At 32.1% G+C, this 27,628-nt stretch overlaps 2 protein-coding genes across 2 annotated transcripts in view; one reads left to right on the forward strand and one right to left on the reverse strand.

The window, feature by feature from the left end:
• LOC136987666 (uncharacterized) overlaps window positions 1-27,628 on the reverse strand; it is a 62,122-nt gene that overhangs the window by 22,613 nt on the left and 11,881 nt on the right. Inside the window, exons 11-19 of the mRNA XM_067285418.1 lie at window positions 13,210-13,383; window positions 12,926-13,085; window positions 8,736-8,862; window positions 8,487-8,650; window positions 8,320-8,388; window positions 8,096-8,250; window positions 7,980-8,032; window positions 7,795-7,906; window positions 7,565-7,732 (exon numbers count right to left, since the gene is read on the reverse strand). Coding sequence (XP_067141519.1) covers window positions 7,565-7,732; window positions 7,795-7,906; window positions 7,980-8,032; window positions 8,096-8,250; window positions 8,320-8,388; window positions 8,487-8,650; window positions 8,736-8,862; window positions 12,926-13,085; window positions 13,210-13,383 — 1,182 coding nt within the window. The remainder of the gene's footprint in view (window positions 1-7,564; window positions 7,733-7,794; window positions 7,907-7,979; window positions 8,033-8,095; window positions 8,251-8,319; window positions 8,389-8,486; window positions 8,651-8,735; window positions 8,863-12,925; window positions 13,086-13,209; window positions 13,384-27,628) is intronic.
• LOC136987716 (venom metalloproteinase antarease-like TtrivMP_A) lies at window positions 18,081-20,769 on the forward strand. Its single transcript, XM_067285484.1, has 11 exons — window positions 18,081-18,225; window positions 18,351-18,508; window positions 18,655-18,744; window positions 18,821-18,947; window positions 19,034-19,197; window positions 19,306-19,374; window positions 19,812-19,966; window positions 20,033-20,085; window positions 20,164-20,275; window positions 20,351-20,512; window positions 20,588-20,769. Exons 1-11 carry the CDS (start codon window positions 18,171-18,173, stop codon window positions 20,631-20,633), a joined length of 1,191 nt encoding a protein of 396 aa, XP_067141585.1. The 5' UTR covers window positions 18,081-18,170; the 3' UTR covers window positions 20,634-20,769.

Below are 27,628 nucleotides of genomic sequence, written 5' to 3' on the forward strand. Positions count from 1 at the left end.
GCCTTTTGAATTCTTGTTGTAAGTAAACTTTGTGATTTTACTGGGAACGTATTTGAATCTCTTGTTGTGCCCATCTCATACTTTTTAACTAATCCTGCTATTGTGCCTTTTTTATATCCTAGAGATTCGGCTACTTGCGTGATTCTGTCGATTTAATTATTTCTATCAACAACGTTGTCACAATAGATAAAGGCCCTTCTGATAAGAGCTCGGAATGCTTCAGCTTGTAATGGTATGGGTCGTTAGAATGCGATGGAATATAAAGTGGGCTGTGTGTTGGTTTTATGTACACGTTGGTGGAAAAATGCCCTTCTTTGAACACAATATTAATGTCTAGAAAATGGATAGCGAAGGAACTCTTTTGCTCCATTTTCAATTTTAGGCCGTCATTGTTGCTGTTTACTCTTTCTACGAATTTACCTATCATACAATTATTCCTCCATACAATAAGAACATCGTCCACGTATCTCTTGAAATATAATACATCCTTTCTAAAATCATACAGGACTTTTTTCCTCCAGTTTTCTAATGACCAACTCGCACAATATTCCTGAGACCGGACTTCCCATTGGTACTCCCCGTTTTTGCCTGTACGCTTGGCCGTTGAAACTAAAGCAGGATTCATAACATATTAGATTGACCATTTCTGATATCTCTTCGTTGTAACGTGCTAATTCCGGGTTTACATCGAATAAGAACTTTAAAAGGGCTTCCTTGCAAGACTCGATTTTTACGGAAAGGTTACATGTTTTCATAATCAAATACCGTTGCCACTTCCTCTTCCATTAATGATAAGTTTTGTATTTCCTCGACCACAATCGCAGGATCTTGTGCTACTAGTGCGCTGTTATCAAGCTGAGAGGATATAAATCTGTGTAATCGCTTTTCTAAGATAAAAGTCGGTCCCTTGCGTTTTTCTACTATTGGCCTTATTTCTTTCCCTTCTTTGTGAGTCTTGGCGAATGCAAACAATCTTGGCATCCCCGGTCTTGCGTTACTGCATTTCTTAAGAAAGGGTAAAATAGTGTTAAGTTTTGTTCCCGCTAGCTTCTTGACCCTCTGTTAGTGCTATCGATGATTTTGTATTCGACTTTTTCACATTCTGTTTTTGTTATGTAATCCTCCAACGCTTTGTTGTACGTTTGTCTTTTCATAATTACCAAAAGCTTACTTTTGTCCGCTCTTGTAGCTATTAAATCGTTTACCCTCAACTATCTTCTAGTAAACCGGATGTAACTGTTCTTGCTTCCTCCTTTCTTCCAATTTGCTTGGTTCTTAATGACCGTCTTTCCATCTGAAATAATCCTTTTCTAAGGAATCTAGCCCTACAATTCCTCTTTCAATTTCTTGAATCGAGGTTTCCCAGTCTTCTGAATTCATTGGGACAAAGTGGGGGCCTTTCTCTAGAACTTCTTTTACCTTCGCTGGAACTTCTATCTGGTCCCACATGGTAAATGTTGGAAAGTTCCTCCTAGTTATTTTTATTGTTTGTTTAGTGATGATCCATTTCATTTTTCTGACAAAGTTTTTCGTTTTATTCTTATAAACCTTATTCGTTAGTTGAATTACTCCTTTGTTAATTTCCACTAACATTTCCGGATCTTCATCATGTATCTTATTTTCAAGGTCAATAAGCTCATGCAAGACTCCGTTTTTCTTGTTTATAGCTATCCTGATCTTGAATTTAGCTATCTTAAAATTCATTTATTTTATTTATTTAACTGATAAACTCCAGAAAATGAATCTCTGATTATACTTATTGGATGGTAGTTTTATTTTATTCATAATATGGTATTAATTTGCTACTTACAGATTATTAATATCATCAAAATTTATTAAAATGAGTATGACCTCGTGGTAATGCAGCCACACTTGTCAAATGTTTCTTTGACATAAGTCTCCGGCTTCTTCCTGGACTCCATGTCCACCCTCTTTTTAATATGCCATCATCAGACTCTATCCAAGAAACCTGGAGTATTACGTTGTCGGATAAAGCTGGGTTATTGGAGCCATCAGCTCCTATCCCGTATTCTTCGTAGAATCGGCGACGCATTTTTTCGCTGAAATCCTTCAGCCATTTTTCTACAGATGAAAAGAAGGAATTATAAGTTATTTGAACAGTTTGTAAATAAATTTTATTTTAACAATAAGTTTAATATATTGTGTTTAGCTATCAAATTTATTCTAATGTCAAAGTAAATTAAAACATGACAACTTCAGATAATATGACACCGAAATTTCTTTAGCTATACTAACATGAATCTTAAATACATTAATTTTATTTTAACAATAAGACAAATTTTAATATATTTAGTTTAAGTATAAAATTAAATTGCTACGTTTTAAAAATTATTGTTATTATTGCAAATCAACACATTTTTTTGAAATTCCTCCCCACGGGGAGAGGGACAGGGTTAAAGCATCTATATACATTATCGAGAAGTGCTTAAACGGTTATGAGTTGAAAGTTGAAATTTGGTACACAGTTAGGGTCCGTCACAAGAACGCACACTAAGAAGGAATTTCTCGAAATTCCTCCCCACGGGGGAGAGGAACAAAATTAAATCTTAACACTTCCATCAACAATGGAAGTGTGAAGTAACAATGGAAGTGTTAAGAATGGAAGTGTTAACAATGGAAGTGTTACGTAACAATGGAAATGTTAACAGCCCAAACGGTTAAGAATTGAAAGTTGAAATTTGGTACATAGTTAGGATACGTCACGAGAACGCACACTATGAAAGGCATTTTTGAAATTCCTCCCCATGGGGAGAGGGACAGGATTAAGGCTTAACACTTCCATCAACAATGAAAGTGTTACGTAACAATAAAAGTGTTAAGAGAAAGCTACGTGCAAGACGCAGATGGAGAAGAAACGGGCGCTGAGGAAAAAAAAAGAAATGAAGTAATATGTTAGAGCATATTCGATTTTCAAATTTAAACAGATTAGTTCGGTTTTTCTCGACTTTTCTTCTTTAGAACATTCGATGAAAATTGAACAATATAATCAGAAAACGTCGTGAAAATCGAACAATATTAGAACATTCGATTTTCAAATTCGATCTTTCTTTAGAAATACTTAGTTCGTTGATGAAGTTACTCTCTTTCTTTTGTGACTATAACGTAATAATCTTAATCTTCGCTGTCGTTACTTTTGCCCGAGCAACGCCGGGCCTACCTGCTAGTATTTTATAAACTCATCAATATAGTCTAAAATTCTACCACTTTCATAAATTGATGTTAAACTTGTGAATTTGACTTTTGTGTTAAACTTGAACTTCGAAAGATTTACTTTTATCTGGAAAAATGTCTAAGCCAAACTTTTGGTCTAAGGCAAATTTTTGCTTTTTCAACTCGTGATTTTCTATATTTCTAGGTTTGGCCATTTTTTTTTACCGAAAATTGTAAACTAAGATAATGTCTATATAAAAAACTATATTATAATACCTTGTATTAATTTTAATAAAAAATTATTTTAATACTTACTACAGGAGAATTTTATGGTACCAGAATCTATTTTGCATGTCAACTGTTAAATTTTAAAAAAATAATAGATTCATTATAAAAAAACGATTTTTGGTGAACTTTTCAGTTTATCTAAAACATATTTCTGCAAGTAAGTGAAGTAATAAATTTTTCCTAACTAGGTAAATTATTTGTAATTCAGAAATAAATTATATAGAACTTTGTAAACTCTATCACTTTGCACTCTCTAAAATTTTCTCATATGATAGATATAAACCATGCAAATAATCGTAAAAACTCACCGATTTTTTATGTCTAACTGTTAAATTTAAAAAAAATAATAATAGACTGCTTATAAAAATCAGTTTTCCCAAACTCTAGAATATCTTGTTACAAACCTAAACTCCCAGAACTATGTGTTTACAAAGATTTTCATTGTGAACCGCAAATGCCTCAAAAACAATAATCTCACACATTAAATAATAATAATAGTAATAATTCTTACCTTCAAAATTTATTAAAACAGAATTCTATATCACATGAAACTAATTCAGTGATACTTCAAAATAAAAAGTTATAGGAAAAAGGTATGTATATATTAAAATAACAAGTAAATCAGCCTTATGAAATTTCTAAAAGACACATTTTAAACATTTACACAGTTGTCTAAATGGTCGTTCATTTCATCAAATTTTACATTCTTGAATTCTTTGACGATCTTGAATTGAATTCTTTGAAGATCTACAAATATCTAGAGTTAGGTCTAAGTCAAAGGCAAACTTTTAAATAAAAATACTTACTTTCTGAAGAATATGATCTTCTATCAGAGGTTCTTGCAAAAGAAGTTCTCGGCGAGGTATCGAACCAGTCTTTTGTACGCAGTATTTATACCATTTCTTAACACAAAAACAGAGGAAAAGGATATTTCAAAGTTGCTAATTTTGCCTTTAACCACCATTTTCTAAAGCGATAAATTCTACATTTGCTAGGTTAGGTTGTCCTGTCTTTCTCAACGCAATATTCAGTTATTATTATTATGTTTTTTGTACTTAATCTGATAGTGAAGTGATAAGTGATTAGTAAAATTAAAAAGTTTTTAAAAAATATTAGTGGCGTTTAAAAATTATCTCTTTCTTTTACTTAAATTTAAAATTTTATTTTGTTATATGTATATTATTTACAAACTTAAAAAGAGCCGCAATTATGCATTAAAAGAACCTCAGGTTGCCACCATTTTCATAAGAAAAAAATTTGACCTTTCTACAGAGAACTTAGGCTAGTGTTTGTTATGTTTACAGTTAATGTTGTTTTAAGTTGTAGTTCTGTGTGCATTCAAACGAATATGTCAGTAATAAAATCTTTATGTATTGAATGCTTTCACTGTGTGTTTTATATTCAATTGTGTTGCTTATACTGAAAGTTTTCTGCTATTGTGTTTTTTTTTTCTTTTCAGTCTTTGATTTGTGAGTGTTTTATTTTTATCTAGGCAAAACTATGTTTCTTATCCTAATACAAAAAATTACAAATATTATTCACAGTTTATTAATTCATGATAATGAAAAATTATTCGAAGTTATACAAGTTAAATGAAGCTTGTTTTAATAAGTTTATTATAACGTTAAATATCAAATACAGTTTAGCATTTACTCTACATTGCGTTACATTCCGCAAAAATTCGGTAGCCCGGATTCACGAAAGAGTCGTTCGTAACGTCGTATTTTCGCGACGTAGTTAAATACGAGAAATTTAAGACAAATCGTATCTGCAATTGACGAAGCTTGTCGTAACCGGATTGTCTATTTACGACAAAACATCAGTGATCCGATTTGAAGAGTACACAGTTTCGTCCTATAGGAACATAATTAGAAAACTTTCAAATGAACTGTATAACTCGTCGATCGAGAAAGATAATAGATGCCCATCGGCCAATTTGAACTGTCTTGACTTACGACAACCCATTCCATGTCGTAATATAACGACGCCTATTTGCGACATTTTCGGTTACGACAAATTTTCGGAATACCAAATTTGGGCGACGACGCTTTGGTGAATCCATTCCTATAATTTTAGTTACCTGAATTAGACGAAATGACCAGACAGGAAAAAATCAGCAAATATATGCATTCGTATTGATAATTCAGAATAAAAGGTAAGATTAACATCGAATATTTAGCATTGGTTATTGACGATAAGTTGGGTAAGACACTTATCGAGTACACATACAATTAAATATAAATATATAATTCTAATTTACTTTACAAAACTGAATTGTGGTACTTGGCTTCAAAAATACATAAGAACTGTGAAGATAAGACAGAATCGACGAGGTTAAATAAGCCATTCGATGCATCAGCTAATGCCTACTACTGTATATCTTACAAATATAAGCGAAAACATTAACTTTAAAATCTTTAAAGTGAAACTAAACAAAATATACGATTTGTGTATTTTATTCCCACAAATTCCTATGGGATTGTATAATTATAATTGTTAACGTTTGATTGTTAATTGTATCATTTTATGTACGACTAAAGACATTTTTTGTATTATTTGCAAGATTTTTGTTTTACTCTTTTTCAGTTTTTTTCTTTTTCCGGGAATTGTAAAAATTCTCATTACCGTCTTATCAGTTGATCTAACACTAATGTAGTTTGTTTAATATCGTATCATATTAATGTACAATAAGTGCTAAGTTGAGTAAATTGAGTCGTAAATTGTAAGCTTGGTTAGGTTTTCACGTAAACGTCGTGTATTATTTTATGCTTCTCATTCCTCTTAAGACGAGCTCTTGACTGTACTTTTTACTTCGATAAAATAATTTATCGATAATATATGAAACTGCTTTTAACATTTATTTCAAATGCATTTCACTATATATTATTTTTTTTAATTTTAAATTATATTTTTTCATTTTTTACAATTTTTAATCAGACACAAATTTCAATTTTTGATGATGGGAACTTTTATTTTATCAATGTAATGTGTGAGGCCCGGAAATAGTCAAACAGAAGAAGAAATGTAAAATTTTTTAAGGTAAACCAACGGGAAAACTATAATATAAGTGTCGAGTCGGCGGCACCGGACTTTGACATCGTCCCTCAAAAAGAACAGAAAAAAAACAAAATTTTAGAATAAAAAAAATTAAAAGGGAAAATATTTAAGAATTAAGATGCAAGAGGCAAAAAATTCAAATTGTAATAGAATGCGCGTAGGTGTTTAGTCATCAATAAAACGCGATCAGAATCGAAAGGATGCTGTCGAATCGTGGGCAGACCTTTCTCGTGACCTAAACTGGTCTCCATTTTTACCTAGAGGCAGGTGAGAGACCAATAGATGAAAAGGGAACGTAAAGCTTGACCAATCAGGAATAATTTGATCCGGAAGGAAATTATAAAACCTCCACCGTCAAGGACAAAGAAGCTTTACCTCGAGTACACCTGTTGGGATCGTCGCCCTCTTCTCTCTGTGCTTCCGCTTGCCGCTAACCTGGGTTACTTCTCTACAACGAATCTTAATTCGTCGCCATCCCGGGGTTCCGCCATCAATGGACAAAAGAAGACATCTGAAGACACCGAAAGGCCTGGACTGTGACTCTTAAGACATCGTCAAATATAAGTAAAAATGGTTTCCATCAAATAAACTGTTTCTTTGTAAAACGCTTGTCTTTTTCTGTCTCCGAAAACCACCACCCGCATACGGGAAGGCCTTAGACTATCCCAACAAAAGGGACTATCTCCCTAATCGGCGAGCTTACAAATGCATACAATTCTTATTAAGAAGGTAAAAAGCAATGAATGATATTAATGTCTGATCAGGAAAAGAAAAACACAGACGACAAAATTTCACAATATAGTAATTATTTTATTCGGTTCAAATTATTTCTGGATTAAAAATTCATCAAATAATATATAGGAAATCCAATTCACATTTTATTTTATCATTTAAAATAATATTTATTAACTATAAAATATACCACCATATACGAATTAATAAGATTTGCAATCTTCTTCGATTACACAAGATGATTTCCTTAAAAAAATTGCGTTATTAACGTATTTATTTCTAAAATATTTAAATATATAATTAAAGTTATGCTTACGATAATGTATATTTGACGCATTCTTTCGAACATTTGGAAAATTTATTCTCGTTACCATTTCTTCGACCTCCCATAATGTATCCGTCTGATGATGAACAATCTAATGCTCCAGAGATTCCTGGAAATCCGAGTTCTTTGGCATCTTCTCCGTCGTGCACACTTCCAAGTCTGAAATTTCGTCTCAAGTTTAGAATATTTCTACATTTAATGTAATGTTTTAAATCACTTACAAATGTGCTGATTCGTGTGCTACTATATTAGCTCTGTGATAATTGTGTGGATCGATACTGACGATGCCAACTTTATAACATTTCTTGCAAACACCGGTTGTGTACGCAACGCCTATAAAACAATTTATTTAAAAGTACATAGAAACAATTTTAGGTTAACGTAGAAGTAAGCAAAAAATATTTACCTAGTACATTCAATTTAACTGTATTATCATCATTCAGCCGGCCCATTTTACGACTAACAATAAATATTGAAATTAATCCACCTGTTATCTATAAATATCAATAATATAATACTTACTTGACAATTAGCATGATAATATCAGCATCTACAGCCAAACCAGTAGAATGTTTACAGTAATATTTTCCCATATTATGAAGTAACTCTGAAGCATGAAGATATCGTTCGTATCCCGAAATTGCACTGTCTTGTATATAAGATGGATCCGTTTCTTTCTGTAATTGAAAACGAAATTAAATAAATAAATCTAATTGACGGATAAATTACTTGTTTTCCTCAATTACCGTATAGGATGTAATTCCGAGCACGGAAAGTTTTATTGCTAATTCTAAGGTATCAATCATGTTTTGTACCTGAATAATAAATAAAAACACCACAAAAGTATAAATTGTAATTTAAACTTAAATACTATTATATTACTTTTAAATACATGTAACAAATAATATCCTACCTCAATAAACAGGCGAGATATGTATTTTACTAGATTTTCCTCTTTTTTGAAATATTTGGTAAAGTTACTTTCTGCTAAGATCAGATATTCCACCACAATGCATTGATCGTCTTTGGCCATTATCTCCATTTTCTCTATTGTTTCTTTAACACTCATAGGCATGACTGGTAAACAAAGTTAATATGTTACCAAAACCTAAGCTGCGTAGTGTTAAAAATAAAAAATGTTTCTGTGTATAAGCCTAGATACCTCCGTCATGTCCAAAAGAGTTTTTCTCACTTATAACCTCATCAATTTGATGAGGTATTCTTCCATCTTCATTCGTTTTTCCCGATTCGTACGGTTCGATTCTCAAGTTTGAGTTCACAATTCCATGCTAAAAATATGCATAAAAGTACTATAATCTTCTCAATAATACGTATAATTATTAACAACAGTAATAATTACAATTGTGACTGGTTTAGGTTATTCTTCATCGATCAACAAAGCTGCTCCGTTAGTGCTGTTTCTATACATTTGTCTTTTCAAGTCTTGCACTTCGATCTTAAAACATTTAAGTATTTATGTAAACTTGCTATTTTCATCAAAACATATAATCCTAATACTAATATACAGCGTGTGAATTTAGTAACTTGTGATTAACGAATGTAATAATAACAATCCGAATTGTTTGTGAAAATGAAATCTATTACTTTTTTTAATATAAGACAATTAGTTGCCTTTCGAACACGTGATAATTCTTTTCTCGACATCATATTTTTGTCTGAACAACAGATAATTCTATCACGAAATTTAAGTCTGACCGTTTTTGAATTGCCCGTATCCAATTTGGTATAAATTTAATTGAAAGAAAGTATCTAAAAAGTTGTGTTTGACAGATTTGCCTTTTTTGATAAATCCTTTTATCTCTTTACAATAGAAATACAATTTAATTAACTTAGTCTTATCCTGATAGTTACAAAGTTTTAAAATACGAGCAAATACATTGTTGTCGCAAGAATTCAATTTAGGTCACACTATGCAAACTCAGAAATTCTACGCGACGTCAATGGAACAAACGGAAGAACACTAGCCATTAAAGTTTTTACGAAGTACCAACGGAGTATTCGATTATCTACACATTTTGTCAGTAATTACGCTTTTGAATACCCCACGAAGTTTTACCAAAGTAAAATATTCGAAATATCCAGAGATCAGCTATGGATTTTCGGCATAGCTGACTTTTGGAAAATCAACTATGCCAAAACTTTCATGTTTTTAAGAAATACTCTATAATCATTATCGCGAAAATTTGATTTGATATATTTTTAGTTGTGCTATCAATTGTAATGCTATATATGTTTTTGACTTTTTAGAAGACTGATGGTAATAAAGGCCTCGGACCACATTTCGAAAACGGACTCCTGGTGCCACTATCTATAACTTTTTTTCGTGACACAGCGTAATATACATAAAACTGTAATGTGATAAAATTTATTCAATTTAAAAATAGTAAAATGCATTAGTACACAATAAGCCTACTTGCTTTGTGGTAAGCATTGACAGGATAAAAGTGTTTCGTTCTAGACTTAATTGCAACAAATATATTCAGTTTGGTCAAGTTCAATTTTCCTCATTTTAAATTTTCGATACTTCCACTTGGCCTGTTTTCGTTCATTGAACTCCCGAAATACTTCTTTATAATTTCGGTTATTTCGATTATTGCGGCTAATGTGAGAAGCCGAGTACGCACGTTACTTTGTACCATTGTGATGTTGCACACAGCACAAATGGTAACTAGCCCAATATTGTAAGAACCCTAGTTAAATGTCGTAAATAACGCTACTGTATAACCTGATGGATAATAATAATAATTTAGAAAATAACTTATCGAGTGAAGTATTCGATTGTTCTTATCAAGCAGTGCGAAGTTTTTGCCAAGATTTCTCCAGCAGGTTCTAATTTCACTTCTATTTCTTCGTTAAGAGCTCGGAATTTGATAGTCTTCACTCCAGATCTCGATGTTTTTACCGACAGAAACACCAGCAGGTCAACTCGACCTATTTATTCATTAATATCAGCAATTTAAGAAAATCCCTTCAAAACTGTGCATTAAATACTCTTGAATATTATTAATATTTTAATAAAAATATTGCATTACCATTTAAAATGGCCGAAACGACTACAAATGGAAAAATAATTGCAAAATAGATCATGTCTAGTTATAGCAATAGCAATGATTCCGCCCTATTTATGGTCGTTTAAATGGTGTGGAAAATGCTGATTAGTATAATTAATTGTTTACTTATCTTCCGCAAATTGATATTTCGCATCTGTTTGAAATTTTCAAAATGTTATTAATCGTTGAATAATCATTAATTTTTTATTATTATTTTTAATATATATATTTTGGCCGTGTAAAAATAATTCAAAGTGTCATAAAATATATTTAGTGTTTCTTCACATAAAATAATATAAGTGCACAATTTTTTACTTTACAATAGTTAGTAAGATGCGTGGATATCCAGCGACACAGCCATGAGTGAAAAACAAAGAAAATTTTTGATTAATGTAAAACATTTTGAATAAGTTAAAAATTTTCGCATTTTAATTTCTAATATTATTTGAACCTGTAACGTCGTTTTACCGAAGTAACATACACAAATCGTATATTTTTTTTAGTTTAAAGATTTTCAAGTTAATGCTTTCGCTTATATTTCCTATTAATCGGTTTTGATAATTGGCAAATTTTGCATTTTAATATTTTCGGTAAAAAAAAACACTCGACTTCGACTCCCCGACTCCGTCAAAATTAAATTCCAAGTCATTTTATGCGAGGAAGAGGCGCCTGTTCTTAACTCTAAAAGGAGCTTCGAGCAGAATTACCAAATATTTACCCAAAAATCTTATCAATATAATTGATATTTTCAATATTTAACTTACATTAATATTTATTTGTTTATACAATTAATTTTTAAAAAATATTTAATAAATGGAAAGAGCGGGAGCGATAAAATTTTACATCTACATACCCTTATTCTACATCTTTCGCACTTCAACTTCACTTTTCCAAAATAGTTAGTCCCACTAAAAAGAGTACTTCAGCAGCCCCTTGTTCAGAAAAGAAATATATACACTCTGATCAATTAGTTTGGGTCATTCAGAAAAATAAAGTACTTATTTAGAGCGGGTATAATAAATGAATGAATTAAAAATATTCAAATTCAATTAGATCAAAATAATTTAACTACTAAACACAAATACTACAAAGGAAACTATTGATACATATTTAATAAATTAAATTGTTGCATTTTGTATTTAAAATGAATAAATTATATCAAAATATAAAAACATTTTAAAAAGTTATTAATCTAAAATAAATTTTCTTTCATTTAAATAAAAAAAAAAAAAACTAAATTATATTTAAAATGCTGGAGTCGGAGTTCACACATTTTCTCCGACTCCGACTCCACAGCCCTGCTTTAAACGTATAAAAATTTAATATTCAAAGTGTAAAACCCTTAAATTGTAATGGAAAAACATGAGAATTTCATTATTTTTAAGGCATAGCCTATTTCTTGCAGGCTTATAAAGGTCATCTCCAGTACTGAAAATTCTTTCACTTTTAATGGAAGATGCTGGAGCACAGATATTTCATATCTATTTTGCTGAAATTAGGAAAAAGTTCTTTCGAACTTTACCACAAAAATGGGTCACTATATCTTTTTATAAGAGATAAATGTAAATATTTATCTAATTTCGTGATCGAAACGTTTGTTCGTTTGTTTCGTTTATTCTTTCTACTTAAAAGAATGCTCTTCTTCATTGGTTCGTTTAACAGAAACTAAGTCATCAAAAAAATTAGAAAAACTTAGAGATTCTCTTTCATCTTGATTATCTCCAGAAGTAGAAGCTTCAGAATTTAATTCTTTTTGAGATTTTGATTTATCAATATCGTCTAAGCTATCAATTGTCTATCTTATTATTTCCTCTACAGTATGCCTTTTTGAAATTTTATTTTGAATCTTCGATCTAATATAGATGACAAGAATAAAGACTTGTTATCTATATATGTTTAAAATTTTTTATTATTGAATTTTCTAATTTTTCTATTATGATATTAATGTCACTAAAGGAACTACTGCTCTTTGCTTTTGATAAAAATAATTTCAGAGTCTCTACTGAGGGAATTATTTCTCGTTTCCTGGCTTCCATAGTAATTTCTTTGAAAATTGTTTTAAAAATATAACAATTTTTTCAACGAGACCACTGATATGTGCTCAACGTAGGAATTTTATTACCTATAGCATATGTGATATGTGTGAATTTCAGCGAGAAGAAACATCTTGAATTAATATGTGTTTCTGCAAACCTCACTTGTCTTGCAAATCTTCCAATTTGCCCACAGCTACGGCAGAACGATTAAAATGTATGACAATATTTCTATTAACTGTGATTACAGTTTTCTCATCTTGTTGAGAAATTATGCATTCGTTTAGTGTCAGCTGCGGTGTATGTATAAAGCATGATAATGCCACTACGTTGCAATTCCTGATTTCAGCTATCATATTTGCTCCAGAATCTCTCAGTACTAAGAATATCTTATCACTGTGTAGGAACCTTCAAAGAGAACAATTCGCAAAACAGCTCTTTCTTGCTGAAATGCCAGGGATGATATTTTCAGAAATATATTTACTGCTGGAAATATTGTAATTAGGAACTATTATTTTTAAAATAATCTTACTGTATATTTGACTTATCATTTCTCCAATCAATTATCATGTTTTTGGTGGTAACAGTTTTAGCATTTTTTCCACCTCTCGATATAGACGACTGGCACAAATTGTACTTGGAAAACTTCTCGTTTTCATCTTTCTTAAAGAATTTCCACTTGAAGCCATGAGAGGTTTGGATTTGGCTATTAATTAAAATTAAAAAGTGTTTCAAAATTATAATTTACTATTTTAATTTAATAAATAAATTTGAAAAATCAAAAATAGCTTCAAATTGAAAATTATTTTTATAATAAATTGTTATAAAGTTGTTTTTATCGTATGAAATTTTACATTTTTTTATTAAGAGTACGTAATTTCATGCAATAATAATCATAATATTATTTAACTAATAACACAATGAATTATTAAAACAAATCGGACATTTTTATGTTGAGATTTCTTATGAATTTTTGAAGCCGAGTCCCATAATTCAGTTCCGTAAAGTAAATTAGAATTGTATTCATATATATAATTGTATCTTCACTCGATAAGTGTCTTATCCAACTGATCGTCAATAACCAACTCTAAATACTTAACTGTTCTTATGAATTATCAATATGAATGCGATACTATCTGCGTGTGTTGTATCGCGATCTTCATCCTCAGTAATTTCATTATTTTTGATAAACACAGAAGCTATAACATCATCATTGGTCAAAAGATCCCTACTAATAACGATGTGATCAAGCCTGACATATTCTTCAAAATCGTAGTCAGAAAAGGCATTCGGTAACTGCAGAAGGAGAACAGCTTGAACATCTTTTGTTTCATCATTCGTAAGTTTACTTTTCAAAAGTTCGTTGATCGGAATGTCGTCAACTGAATCGAACTCTTCTCCATTAGTTTGTAGAAAGCCAGCGTGTCGAAAATTTGCTATTGTTTGCACTGATACATTTTCCCATGCCATATGGATAAAGTTTATTGTATCAAGATTTACAGAAAAAGATCTATAGAAGTTACTATTTTCGAAAGGAGAATTCGCCGAAAACTGCACTTTAAGCTGTGTATAACCTCTTGATCTAAAGGCTGTAAATCTGAACTTGTATTGAGCGGCATAAACACGAATTTAATGCAACGTAATTATTTGATGTCGAGATTCCCCCGCAATTGTCAAGCAATAATAAAATTTTTTCTTTCTTCTCAGTTCTTCATCCCTGTTAAGAAGGTTTAACAAATAGAGACAAAGTGATTCAGGTTTCCACTCTACGGAACTTGTTTTCCGAAGGAAGGGTCAGTTAATGTGAATCATCCTGGATAATTTGAGTCAATATTGCTACGAAGTAACTTCCCAAGGCGCTATACCAGTACTTTTGTGATAAATGTCATTGTACCTTTTTCAATATATTTCTAGTAAAAAAGTGTAAACTAAATTGAAAATTATAATTTTATAAGAATTACGATAAGTAATCTGTCAATTTTATTTTTCACCTTCTTGTTTAAATATTTAAACCTAGTCATACACCAATGATAAGACTTTCAAATTGCTAAATATATTAGACTAAAGCTTCAAGATATAATATTAAGAAACAAAATAAATAAATGAAATAACATTAAAGTATAAAAATATAAAAGTAGCATAGGACGAATAAATAAGTTTTTGAATGATAATAAATTAAAATTGATTAATTTAAAGAAATGCATCTGACATCACGAATTGTATGGCTTTCCTTACTTCTGGTGACTGCTTTAGTTATTATATTAAAATAAAGAAAGAAACAAACCTTTATTTCGTATTTCTTGTCTTTTGTGGGCACTAATAGAAGTTCGCTTAGCAAGCTGTTTTGAGGTGATTGTATCAAACTTTCGTACCGGTTTGTTTTTAGTGGATAGGAATTAGGTTTAAAATAATGACGAGCACATCATAAACCTATGGAAACCTAAGTATCGTATGCGATAATAGTTAACACATACGTATAAAAACTATTGTTAGTACCTAGTAAATAGTAATCGTCTTTCTCATAATGCAAACTGCAAACGTACTGTGGATAGATTTCATTGATGGCTTTCCTCAGTTTTATTTCCTACTTTTTCGCAGTAATTTTTCTTTTGGGGATGTGTGCACATATACTGAGTGATATGCACCTTTAGACTTACATCCAAATGCGCTGCAATACTTATTATTTACCATTGTATGTTGAACACGTACCGACCACAGACTTTATACCTAAAGCAACAGCCATTATGTAATTTGCGCTAATACCGCCAGGTGTCAGACCCTTTGTTGGCACAAGTAAATTAAGCAACTATTGACATTTCAACAGCTCTTCTCAGAAATTTATATTTAACTTTAATCAAAATAGTTGTTTTCATTAAATATAAAGTCCATCGCCTTTTTTTTATATTCGGTTCGAAATCAAACATCAGAAATTTATTCCACGTACAGTACAGTACAATACAATTTGTTATTATTATTTCTTAATAAGAGTATACTTATTTCTTTATTAGCAGGTTTAAATATTTCAGTTTTACATAATACAAATTTTTGTCTATTTGAATTAAATCTGGCTTCATTAATTATAGAGAAAATCATTTCTACCGCAATTAATACGTCATAATATCAGTTTGTGCTTTAAGGAGTTTGCGTTGAATGTGCACAGTTTGGATGGCCGCTGCCCAGATTGGCGCAGCATACGAAAGAATAGGCTCTATGGCCCCGGGTATATATATCGTGCCGCACTTGTCGTAGTTGAATGGGAGGTTAACACTTTTACTCCAGTTGGAAACATTTTGAATTAAATTATTACAGAGGATAGGCAGTTTTCCGCTGTTCTTGTCCGAAACAAAAATAACTTTGTCGTCTGCATATCCCTACAAAAGCTGATCTTTTAATCCACTGAGAATTGTTAGGAGGTTGTTATGAACAATTGTCCACTAGCCATGGCCGGCAATTGAATCTCTTGGACAACCTTTGATAACACGATGGCTGTATCTAAAGTTGTTGGTGTACCAGTCTGCTTGCCTCTCATTTATAAACTACTCATCAAATTGTGTAAGTAGCGGGGCAGTTATAAGCCCGCAGTTGACAGAGAATCGCCGGCTATCAGAGATTATCGAACGCTCTACGAAAGTTAATAGACAAAAGGAGAGTGTATTTACCGTCTTTTTTGGCAAAGTTGATGTACTCGATAATGTTTGATAGAGCGGTAATAGTGGATTTTCCAGTAGTGAATTTATGCTGATGAAGACTTAAAATATTATTTTTCCTCAAATAATTTAAAATCTTATTGTTCACCAGCCTATTAAGGATTTTCCCCATCACGGGAAGGAGGCTGATAAAACTGATTTTCGGGTGTTTTGGGTTATTATTAGGCCTCTTTTGAATTAATTTAACAGACACTTTCTTCCAGTCAGCAGAGAAGTACAAAAGAGAAAGGCAGCGGTTGTACAGGGTAACAAATGTAGTGGGAATAACATCATACGTCTCCCTGATCACATTTCCAGTTACCCGATCAACGCCTGTAGCCTTTTTAATGTTAATGAGTTCAATTCCATAAGATACTTCATTATACGTGAATGGTCTGTCGTCCTGCTCGTTTGATGCCACACGGCAGTCGCTGCGCAATTCTCGCTGGGTGTCTATACCAAGATCAGAGTCGTCAAATGGGAAGTGATAGTTGAAAAGCTCTTCCATAGTACTTGTTAGGGAGTTGGTATAACTGCCCTCTGCAGTAAGTACGGTAAGGAGAATTCTGCCTTGTTTTTCCTCTTAAACGCAATATAATACGGCTTGCTGCAGGGGATTGTATTACGAGGATTGATGCTATTCGAGGTCGAAGGGTGGGGATGGATCCTATTCATAATGTATTCATTCCGTTTACCACAATTTGGCACATATTCTGTACAAAAATAACTGAAAATTATCATTAATAAATTATTTGTAAAGAAAATTAAATATAAATACGTATATTTATTAAAATCTCACACAATTTTATCGTTATATAATTATATTTGTAATAACTATTTTATTATATTCATAATAAATATATTATTACTTTAATAAGTAATAAAGTTAGTTTATAGATTCGAAATTCGAAAGACGTTAAAAGCTTTTATGATAATTTAATTGCAGAATTTCGAGTTTTAATTTCTCAATTTTATTATTTTTTAAAGTTTTGAATTTGTAAAATAATAAACGACTTTATTAATAAATAGGGAAATTAAGTTAATTAAAACTATAAACCATTTTATAAAATTTATTGCGTCCATTTTTAGTATTAAAGAATCAAGAAACGAATAATTTGAAATTTTATCGTTTCCGGTTTTAATTTTTACCCGAAAAAGCGGAAACGAAAACGAGAATATTTTAAATAAATTGATATTTAAAGCATTGATTACGATAGAAATTATTTTATCGGGATTTGATGGAATTTAAAACAATTCGGATTAAAATATAATAGTGGTTGTTACAACTATTATTATTGATATAAATAAAGATTTATTTTAATATATTAATCTTTAATTACCTCAAACACTAAAATTTAAAATTCCATGTTTTAAATCTTAATATGAATAAAAGTTTTAACTTTATTTAAAATTTTATTGTAAAAGATTGGTTTTCTTCAATACGATTGGTACTGTACTGTACACTTGTAACCAAAGTGGAGATTTCTTTCGGACTTTGTGTAAAGTTTTTCCGTCACTTTCAGCAGAAGACATTACATTTACATCTTATATAATTTCTTTATATAAGCCGCGAATGGAAATGCATTTTATGAGATTGTGAATTAGATTCATAAATAAGGTAAATAAATTTAAATAAATATAACATTTCAGTGACTAAGATGATAATTAAGTATGTTAAAATTAAACACAGGTGCGAACTATCGATCGGCGTCGGATGAGTAATCGAGTAATTACACTAATCAGCATTTTACACTCGATTTCCATCCTTATAAATAGTACGAGACTATTGCTATGGCTATATTCAACCATGATCTATCTTGCAGGCATTTTCCTCTTTGCAATCGCTTCGGCCATTCCAAGTGGTAAGAATATTATTATTAATAATTTAATAATAAGATAATGGTAAGTTTTTCTAGTATGAAAATCAAAAATAAAACACAGTTTGAATAAAACTTTGAAGACGTTTCCTTAAATTTCTGATATACAGGTCGAGTAGACGTGGTGTTTCCATCCGTGGAAACGTCCAGATCTGGAGTGAAGACGGTCAAATTCCGAGCTCTAAACGAAGAAATAGAACTGAAATTAGAGCCTGCTGGTGAAATATTGGCGAAAAACTTCGTACTTGTTAATCAACAACCAAACTCAGTAAGCCATTTAAAACAGTTATGAAACGTGTTAATCGCGTTAATCAGATTTTGTCTAAGGTCATATTCTGTACAAACTATTAAAATTAGAATTATATTTTTTGGGTAAAAACAGTAAGTTAATATAAATTATTTAAATGCTTTAAGATCGACGTAGAAGATTTGAAGAGAAGAATTTACAGAGACAGCACTAATGGAGCAGCTCTTTTGATCGACGAAGACGGGCCTGTCACAATTGTAATTATTATAATAATCCATACTTTTATAGCCTATAAAATTACATAGATTCTTAAACTTTTTTCTATACTTTTAGCGAGGAATTGTAAATTCAAAATTTAGAATCGAACCGTATGAGTCAGGTAGAACCGTTAAAGATGGGCAAGTACCACATAAGATTGTGGAAGTTATAAACGACCAAAAGTCCTTTGGGAATGATGGAGGTGAATATATTTAACACTTTTAACATTAGTAATCGTTGTCAGGTGATATTTTAAAAAAATCGATAATGTCTTGAATTTGTTTTCAGTCTCGCATATGGAAGTTAACGAAGAAATGGAAAAGGTTGCGACAATGGCCAGAGACGATCAGTGCATAGTTGTGGAATGTCTGGTTGTTACAGAAAGCGCTTTTACGAAACGATTCGAAACTGTAAAAGCTCTAACGGAATACATAACTGTCATGTACACTGGGGTAGGACATAAATTTCTAAATGTTCTTAAATTGAATAAAATAGTTCATAAAAGCTTAATTTTGAATGAAAATTTATAACATTTGCAATTTTTTCATTTATAAATTTAGGTTCAAAACCTAATTGATACATTAGAATTGGGAATACAAGTTCGTTTGCTTGGGATTGAAGCATTTACGGTAATCCACTAATTATATTTATTTATTGGGCTGCAATTTAAAAAACTGTAGAGCTATAAATTGCCACTGCTGTGAGTTTTACTGTCCGTTTGTTTTCTGCCTCACTGATTTTTTAATCTCAAGAACGAGGTTAGATAAATGAAAGTGGGCAGTAGATACGAAAAGTTTAGGGAACAGGAAACCGCGATTAAGTCCGGTGAAAACCGGAAGTCACGTGATTTCATTTGAAAAATTTATTCGGAGTTCCAAAGATGATCGGCATGACACCTGTTGTTGCCAGGAAGAGTATGATGTATAGACGCAAGACACTAATAATTTGAGTCCGGGGGCATATATTTTAAATTAAATAAATAAAAAATATGAATAAAAATTACTGCCTGGCATTTTAACGATGTCATAATAAATAATTGATCGTTTAACTTTATTTTCACCTATAGAAAGAAACAGAACCCGCTTATATAGTAAAGAGTGCAATTCCGAAACACGAAAATAAACTTAATCCTGATGATTTACTTGACCACATGGGAGAATATTACTGTAGTAATGCTACAGGTTTAGCTAAAGATGCTGATATGATCATGCTCATTGTTACGTAAGTATTCTATTATATTGGTATGTACAGATTTGAGGTTGATTAATTTTAATATATATTATTTAGTCGACAAATGGGCAAGTTACGAGCTGATGGTACATTTAAAGTAACAGTTGTGGGTAAGCCTTTTGCCATTTACTTCTTAATCCTACAATTTCCTTATGTAAAGTATACTTTCAAGTAAATTTCTTTTGCAGGCATTGCATACTTAGGCTCTGTTTGTAGCAAATGTTACAAAGTTGGCATCTGTCAAGACGATTCAGAGTACAACGAAAGAGTTGATACAGTAGCTCATGAATCAGCTCATCTGTAAGTGATTTAAAACATTACATCAAATGCTGAAATATTATGAATTTGAGAAAAAATTATTTAATAATATTTCAGACTTGGAAGTCTTCACGACGGCGAAAAATCCAGCTCTGCTGCAAATCCAGGAGCATCAGATTGCCCACCATCTGACGGTTATATAATGGGAAATCGAAGGAATGCTATTAACAAATTTAAATTTTCCGAATGCTCTAAGAAATGCGTTAAATATACATTATCGTAAGAATAATTTTAATTACCTAAATTTGGATACTTTAGAAATAAATACTTTAATGACATAATTTGTTCTTAAAGATTATCCGGTGCTACTTGTGTATACGAAAGCTGTGGATTCTATTAATTGGTATTTAATGATGTATTCGACTTTCAACGAAATATTGCTTTAAACGACAAAGAAAATAGTGGATATTAAATATTACATTAAATTTCTTTTTAATTCAAAAATAATTTAAAACAAATAAAGTTATTCAAATGCAGTCATATTTGTCGTCTGGATTTTTTTTTGTCAGTAAAATTGTAAAATAGTTAACTGGCTTTTTCTAGTGAAGAGTATGCATTACGTGGCGACCGGGACGGCCTTTTTGGCAGACAGTTGTAAGGTTTTTACGTCCCTAAGAGCCTTCTTATCGCCGAATATGATTACACTCGGAAAATAACTGAACAAAGTGGGTTACGCCTACTACTCGACATTTTGAGAGGTTTGAGGATTACAATAACACTTTACAAATATTTCCCACGTTAGAAGCACTCAAGCAGAAATGCAAATGAAGCACACAAACACAAATTCCATAACTGGATAGAAAGGAACAAACAATTCTCAACGACTGAAAGAACGAGCGACGACAGAATAAAATGTGCCGTTCTTCGACAAAGATGCAAATTTTCCAGATTTGATGAAAGTCGACAGAAAGATGTTGACATTCTGTCACGTCAGAAAGTTGACATATATCGGCTTCTCATGAGATCATCAACAAATTGTTTTCCTTTATCTTGTTCGATTCTGACAATTACATTAAAAACACGAATTCCTAATATCAAGAATAATTTTTCTAAATAGAAATCGTGAAAAACTCACTCAATATTGATACGAAAATGATATTCCAGTCACTAGGCCACCTTTAAAAAAAAGAAAATGAAAATACGCGTCATAGTTGAATTAATATCTAATAGTTATAACATAAATTGTGCTTATAGCATATTAACTTGCTTAAATATTATATGGTATGGCAGCAGCAATATCAATTTTTATGATTAATGCTGCCGTGCTTTATATTAAATTTTTAATAAAGTCTTGATACATTGCTTTAACTAAAAACTGCGTTTAATAAACGAACAAATACAGAAAGAACAGCAGAACAACACAAGCCTCTGTGCTACAGAACGTGGCGGAACGCGGCAGAGTGTGGTAAGATTATACGACCTCTGGCAATTGAGCGAAGCACAGTACGAATTTCACATTTCTTGACACAACCCCTTATTTCGATGTCTCTTGAGATGTCGAAATGTAGTTCTATGTTTCAGACATTAATAGTACTTAATAGGTAAGGACTTTTATACACGTATTACGCTATATCTGGTCAGTCACATAACATCGAACTTCTGAATTTGACAAACTTCTGTTTTCCCAAAGCTTTCGTAAAAATGTCGGCAATATTTTTATTTGTACTGACATGTTAAATTGAAATTTCCTTGATTCTGCATAGGTCTTTGATGTAGTAATACCTTATATCAATATATTTTCATTCTTTGCATTCTCAAACGTTTTCATTTTAGAAATCGCAGGTATATTGTCAACTTTGAAGATTGTAATACAGTAGAGCGTCGATAAGTGGAACCAATTGGGGACTGGGGTCCTTCCAGTTAATGATTTGTTCCAGTTTCCGACTTTGTACGAAAAAATACATTAACCTGTCCGATGTTCAAATTTTTCTCCGTTGCGTGTCGCTTCGTGTTGAATTTTCGTCGATTTTAAACCCAACGAAAATTTTTATAATAATCATCGAGGCTATCCTATCGTTAAAAATTATTTCTGCATTTTGTACAAACAAAATAAATATATTAAAGAATATAAAAAACATGAAAATTATACTTTAGAAGTAAATTTAGTATCAAAAACATTCGATTCAGCACGACACAGTCCGACTGAAAATCGTTCCACTTTCCGGCCATTCCACTTACCGACGCTCTACTGTATTACACTAATAAAATTCGAATAAAATGTCTTACAAATTCTTTAAATCTTCAGCTACGATGCTAGCTGAAATATATTCAGCATCCATGGATGAAAGCCACACAGTTCTTTTTCCTGGAGTACCATGCAACGTATTTCCAGCATGAAAACCAATCATTCCGGTCACTTTCCTAGTTTTGTATCTCTTCCCCAATCAGTATCGCTCGTGCCTACTAGACCGTCTAAACCTTTCCTAAAACGGAGTGTAAGATATCTCGTGCAAGTTAAGTATCGAAGAATTCTTTTACCTGTTTTCCACAACTTATCTGTTGGTTTGTCTAGATATTTATTAAGATACGACACACTATACGCAATATCCGGTCTGCGTGTAACAGAAATGTACAGGTACCAAACAGAAACCAACCAGTGTTCCGTTGAAAGTCTTTCCGGTGGGTACTCTTCTTGGCAGATTACTCGCTTGTTGGGTTGCCTTTTTCTATCAATTCAATCCATTCTTGAAGAATTTTAATACTCTATTTAATCGTTAACTTCAATTATATAATTATGACAATGTTAATCAATTTGTTTCGAATACTCGGTAGTTGTTATGTTATTGACTATTCTATATTAGTAGATGAGCCCGGCATTTCTCGTGCAAAAATAACAAAGATTAAGATTATAGCTTATTTCGTAATTCTAACTCTTCTGTCGTATTTCATCATAGTGTTCGATTTATATAACTACATAGCTTATCTTACGTAATGGTTTATCATATCAAGTGACCAATCTAACGCATTTTAAAAATTCTTTGATTATTATAACTACAAAATTTCTAATTTTTGTAGTTATACAAATCAAATAATATAGTATAACAAACATTAAAACGAAACCCAAATAAAGAATTTGGTTATTTCATCCTACTGTTGTCATGTTTATTGTGATACTCGAATAGTACGAAATGGCGCACTTTCATTGGGTGGCGTGCACATATTGCAACGACAAATTTTGCTTCATTTTTACTCCTACTTCCTTCCTTAACACCACTTCTTCCTCTCCCCATTTGCGCAAACATATGTACAATAAATGTCAATTAACAACAGAATATTACAAAATAAATAAATTATTTTTTATGTACAAACACTTAGATGATCTCCCCTTTCTCTATGTCAGCATTCATCAACACCCTCCTGACACCTTCTCCCTCTTTATCTGCATTTTGTCGCAATAAATGCATGCCGTCTTCATCAAGTGACACCAATTGAAAATAAGACATCAATTGAAAATATATCTTAAATATTTCAGATGTCATATTTTTAAATGTTAACTCTAAGAAACTACCATTTACAGCCGAATATCAAATGATAATCTGCCAGCAAATCAAATGACACGAAAAATAGACCTAATACTTAAACTCGGCATCCCTGGAAAATCACTTAAATCATATTTTGTACTCGCCGGAAATTTTGTATTATGTAATTTTCCTATTTGAATGCCACTACACTGTGAGAATCCAGGGGTTGTTTTAAACGAAAAAATACGTTTAAAACTTCTTTTACCGTCTGTTTCCCACAGAGTTAAAAACGGAAGAATCTTGAATATTAACTAACTGTCAGCAATTCCTTTGCCCCTCGTATCGACCCGCGAAAATAACGAAAATATGTTAAAACAATCAATTGTAAAGTGTGAGAAGGTTGACACTTAACTAACTCCACGGGGAAAATCTAAAAACAATCGAAGGAAACACTAATCCTTCGAATCGACTTTTTTTAATTTTCATTTTCCAGCTATGACACTGTTGACGTGTCATCGCTGCCGAACAAACGATCACGTGCCCAAATTTCCACACCAGATCAGAATATAACGGCCAGGGACTCATTAATCGGGGCGGAAGAGCATACATGCCAAATTCCGTTTTTCGCCACAGTTATAGTCCCAAATAATTACCTATATTTTTGTAGTGATTTGTGCAAGTGTTGATTCCTCCGGCCTTCCACGGATAATCTACAGTCGAAAAGCAGCCAGCACTCTAAAGGAAGTATGACAATGTTCCGATGGATGTAAACTCTCTCTGGGTCGAATTAGAAGAGGACGTTGACCTCTTGATATCGGTTTAGGAACACATACCGCTATAATTGTATCTTACGATTGTACAGTTACGATACCTCGCGTTTCGTCGATAATCCGTCCGAAAACAATTCGCGAAATCCGAAACCGACGAAAACCGAGGCAATTATTTCCATATGAATCAATGTAAATCCAACTAATTCGTTTTAGACGCTCCGAAATACATACCTAAAACACATTTTCACAGAAAATAGATAGTGTTTAAGAATAAAAACTATAAGAACTTAATATAAAATGAATGTAAAGGAGTAATGTGAAGAATAAATGAACGTCCAACATAGAATTTCCCAAGATGGAGCAAAAAGGAAAGGAAAGCAATGAAATTCAATGTATTCAAGATCTCAGCATCAATCCGGCCAGATGCTGCCGGAAGTGACGTAACTGCTGGCATTTTCTAGAGAACACAAACGCTGACTGCCGGGAATTTCGGCAAAGAAATACAAAATAAAAATAAAAAAATGGTGAATGATGTGAACTTCCATGTTATGTTAAATGATTTTTGAACTTATTTAATTAGAAAAGCTTAATGAAAAATAAAAATTTCGAAAAGAGAAATAGAGATAAAGATTTTTTTAAATTTTCATAGGAGTTTTAAATAATTAAATCAATCCTAAGATTATACTTTAACAACTAAAAAAATTATGTGATGTCTTACGTAAATATACCAGTGTATTAAAATATTTTATTTACGTACTAACCGAATATTAATTAATTCAGGGTTTATTCATTAAGAAATAAATTAAACACAAAATTGTTAACGCAAAATAGAGCTCTTACCAGCCTCGTGGTGGCTGCCATCTTATTTGCTGGTGTATAACCGAAGTGAACGAAACCGAGGTATTACTGTATATTATATCTTACGCTTTATTTAATTTTTTTTATTAAACTTATTATTTAGTTAACCTGTCAACTTGTCTTTATTCGGAGAATGGTCTCCTATCGGCGGATTCACGCTGAATCCGCTTTCCCTTTCGATTTCTAGCCCTCCTAGTTGATTCAACCATCCAGTGACAACGTGAGCGGATCTCGCGGATCAAAGAAGTTTAGAGTTAACGCTCTACCCTCCCGGCTTTTCACAATACTACTGGTCCAATAGAAAGAAGGAATTGTTGCGGAAGGGGGTTTAAGTAATTCGACCAAAAGTAGTCGTCGACCTCCTCTCGGAAGAGAGGATGCTCAACGACTACTAACTAATACTGGTCTATATTAAAATTTGAAAAGTGACCTATGTGATCGAAGTTGCGAACCTTAATATGTTTGAACAATTTAGTTGCTATTGATAGTTGCTTAAATATTGTTATGTTGCTGTGTATTCTTGTCTACTTGGACCTTGTTTATTATTAGGACTTATTAGATTGGTGTAGTTTCTGACTAGCAAATAGAGGAGATCTTAATCAAAGGTCAGAAGAAACTATCCTTATTTTCACTTGATATTTTGTTTTGTTTTTTATCTTCTCATCCTCTCTACCTTTAAGAAAAATTTAATGGAATCAATCACCGTAATACATAATCCTCCCTGCAAAAATTCAGAAATTTTCGACAAAAAGCATGGGAGTTATTAAATTTCAAAGAGGGGAAACAAAATCGAGCCACACACATTAATATTCATAGTAAAATTACCCCCGAATTATTTTGTATTTTCGACGTTTCAAGGTCTTCTCAGTCCAAACATGTATAAAACTATGGAGGCCATTACTATCGCTGTACTCTTATATATAACAGCCGAGAAAGTCGAATGAAGACGTTGCTGATATTTCTGAACAAAATGGACAAAAAAAACCTCATAAGATGACGACCCTTCGTAAAAAGAAAATGCCCTTATTCAACTAAAATTAATATTAACGCGTCATACAATACTCTTAATTGTGATTGTTAGTTAATTATTGACCAGAAATAAATTATCGATTGCTTTAATAAACGTATTTTTCTTAGTAACAAAAAAGAATTGTATACCTTTGCTAACGTTTGGAACCTAACTCCATGTTTTGCAATAGTTCTTACTTTCGTTTAGCAGAGATTCGCATAGTACAACACTTTTTCCGAACGTGACTATCCTGTTATACGAGAGATACCTGTATTTATAAACATATGACCAAGTGGATAAAACCAATGAACACCGGTAATTAATTGATCGCGGGTTCGCACCTCGCCAACGGGTTGGCGACACGGAGATTCCGAACTTTCTTCACATTTGTAAGACTTAAGTAAGGGCCAATTTCCCTTAGAAAATCCTTTAGGCAGGCATCCTTCCTCGGTAGATCGCCCACGTGTTTAGTTGCCGTAAGCAATAAACTAAACCAAGATGTAAATTAAGTAAATATTGTATTTATAGTCTAATTTATACTTCATTTAACTTTTAAAACAAGTGAAACGACAAAGCCGTATTTGGGACAAGACTATGTCTCGGAAACTCACTACTAAGCGGGATCACTTGCGGGTCTCGTTCCCATTCTCCAATCATCTTTGGTATCGCTGGTTTTGAGCGCGATCATCCAAACTTCGCGGGCCACAGCCACGACCACGACGTCATCCACGATGCATTTTCTGCGAAATTAACCTATCGAATGTTGAAATTTCTTTCCGTTGCATGACGCCCAGGTTGAATTTTTGTCAATGCAAAACTTTCCCATTTTTGAAAAAAAATAATAGTGGCTATTATATCGTTTGCAATTATTTTTTTTACACAAACGAAATATATGTATATTAATAAATGTAAAAAGAAAAACTAATTATATTTCGGAAGTTAGAATTTTAATATAAAATAATAACGACGCCCGCCATCTAGTTTCAAAAAGTTCTCATGATGAAACGAGATATCTCCCGTCAATCGGTGAAGGTTAGCACGTGAATATAGAGAGGGGGTTGAGGTGTGAGGAGTGAGCGGAAAGCGAAACGAATTGTCTTGGTGATACTTGGAGAGGCTAGTTAGTTATAAGATGGGAGAGAGAGAAATTGGTGAGCTATCTCAACGTTTTAAGGCGAAGACGGCGGTGGTATGGACAGCAGTTGTCGAGTCCCTGCTGCGGCACTTGTCCGACTGA

The sequence above is a fragment of the Centruroides vittatus genome, unplaced genomic scaffold (genome assembly GCF_030686945.1).
Source record: "Centruroides vittatus isolate TY-2023 unplaced genomic scaffold, ASM3068694v2 scaffold_2569, whole genome shotgun sequence".
Lineage (NCBI taxonomy): Eukaryota > Metazoa > Arthropoda > Arachnida > Scorpiones > Buthidae > Centruroides > Centruroides vittatus.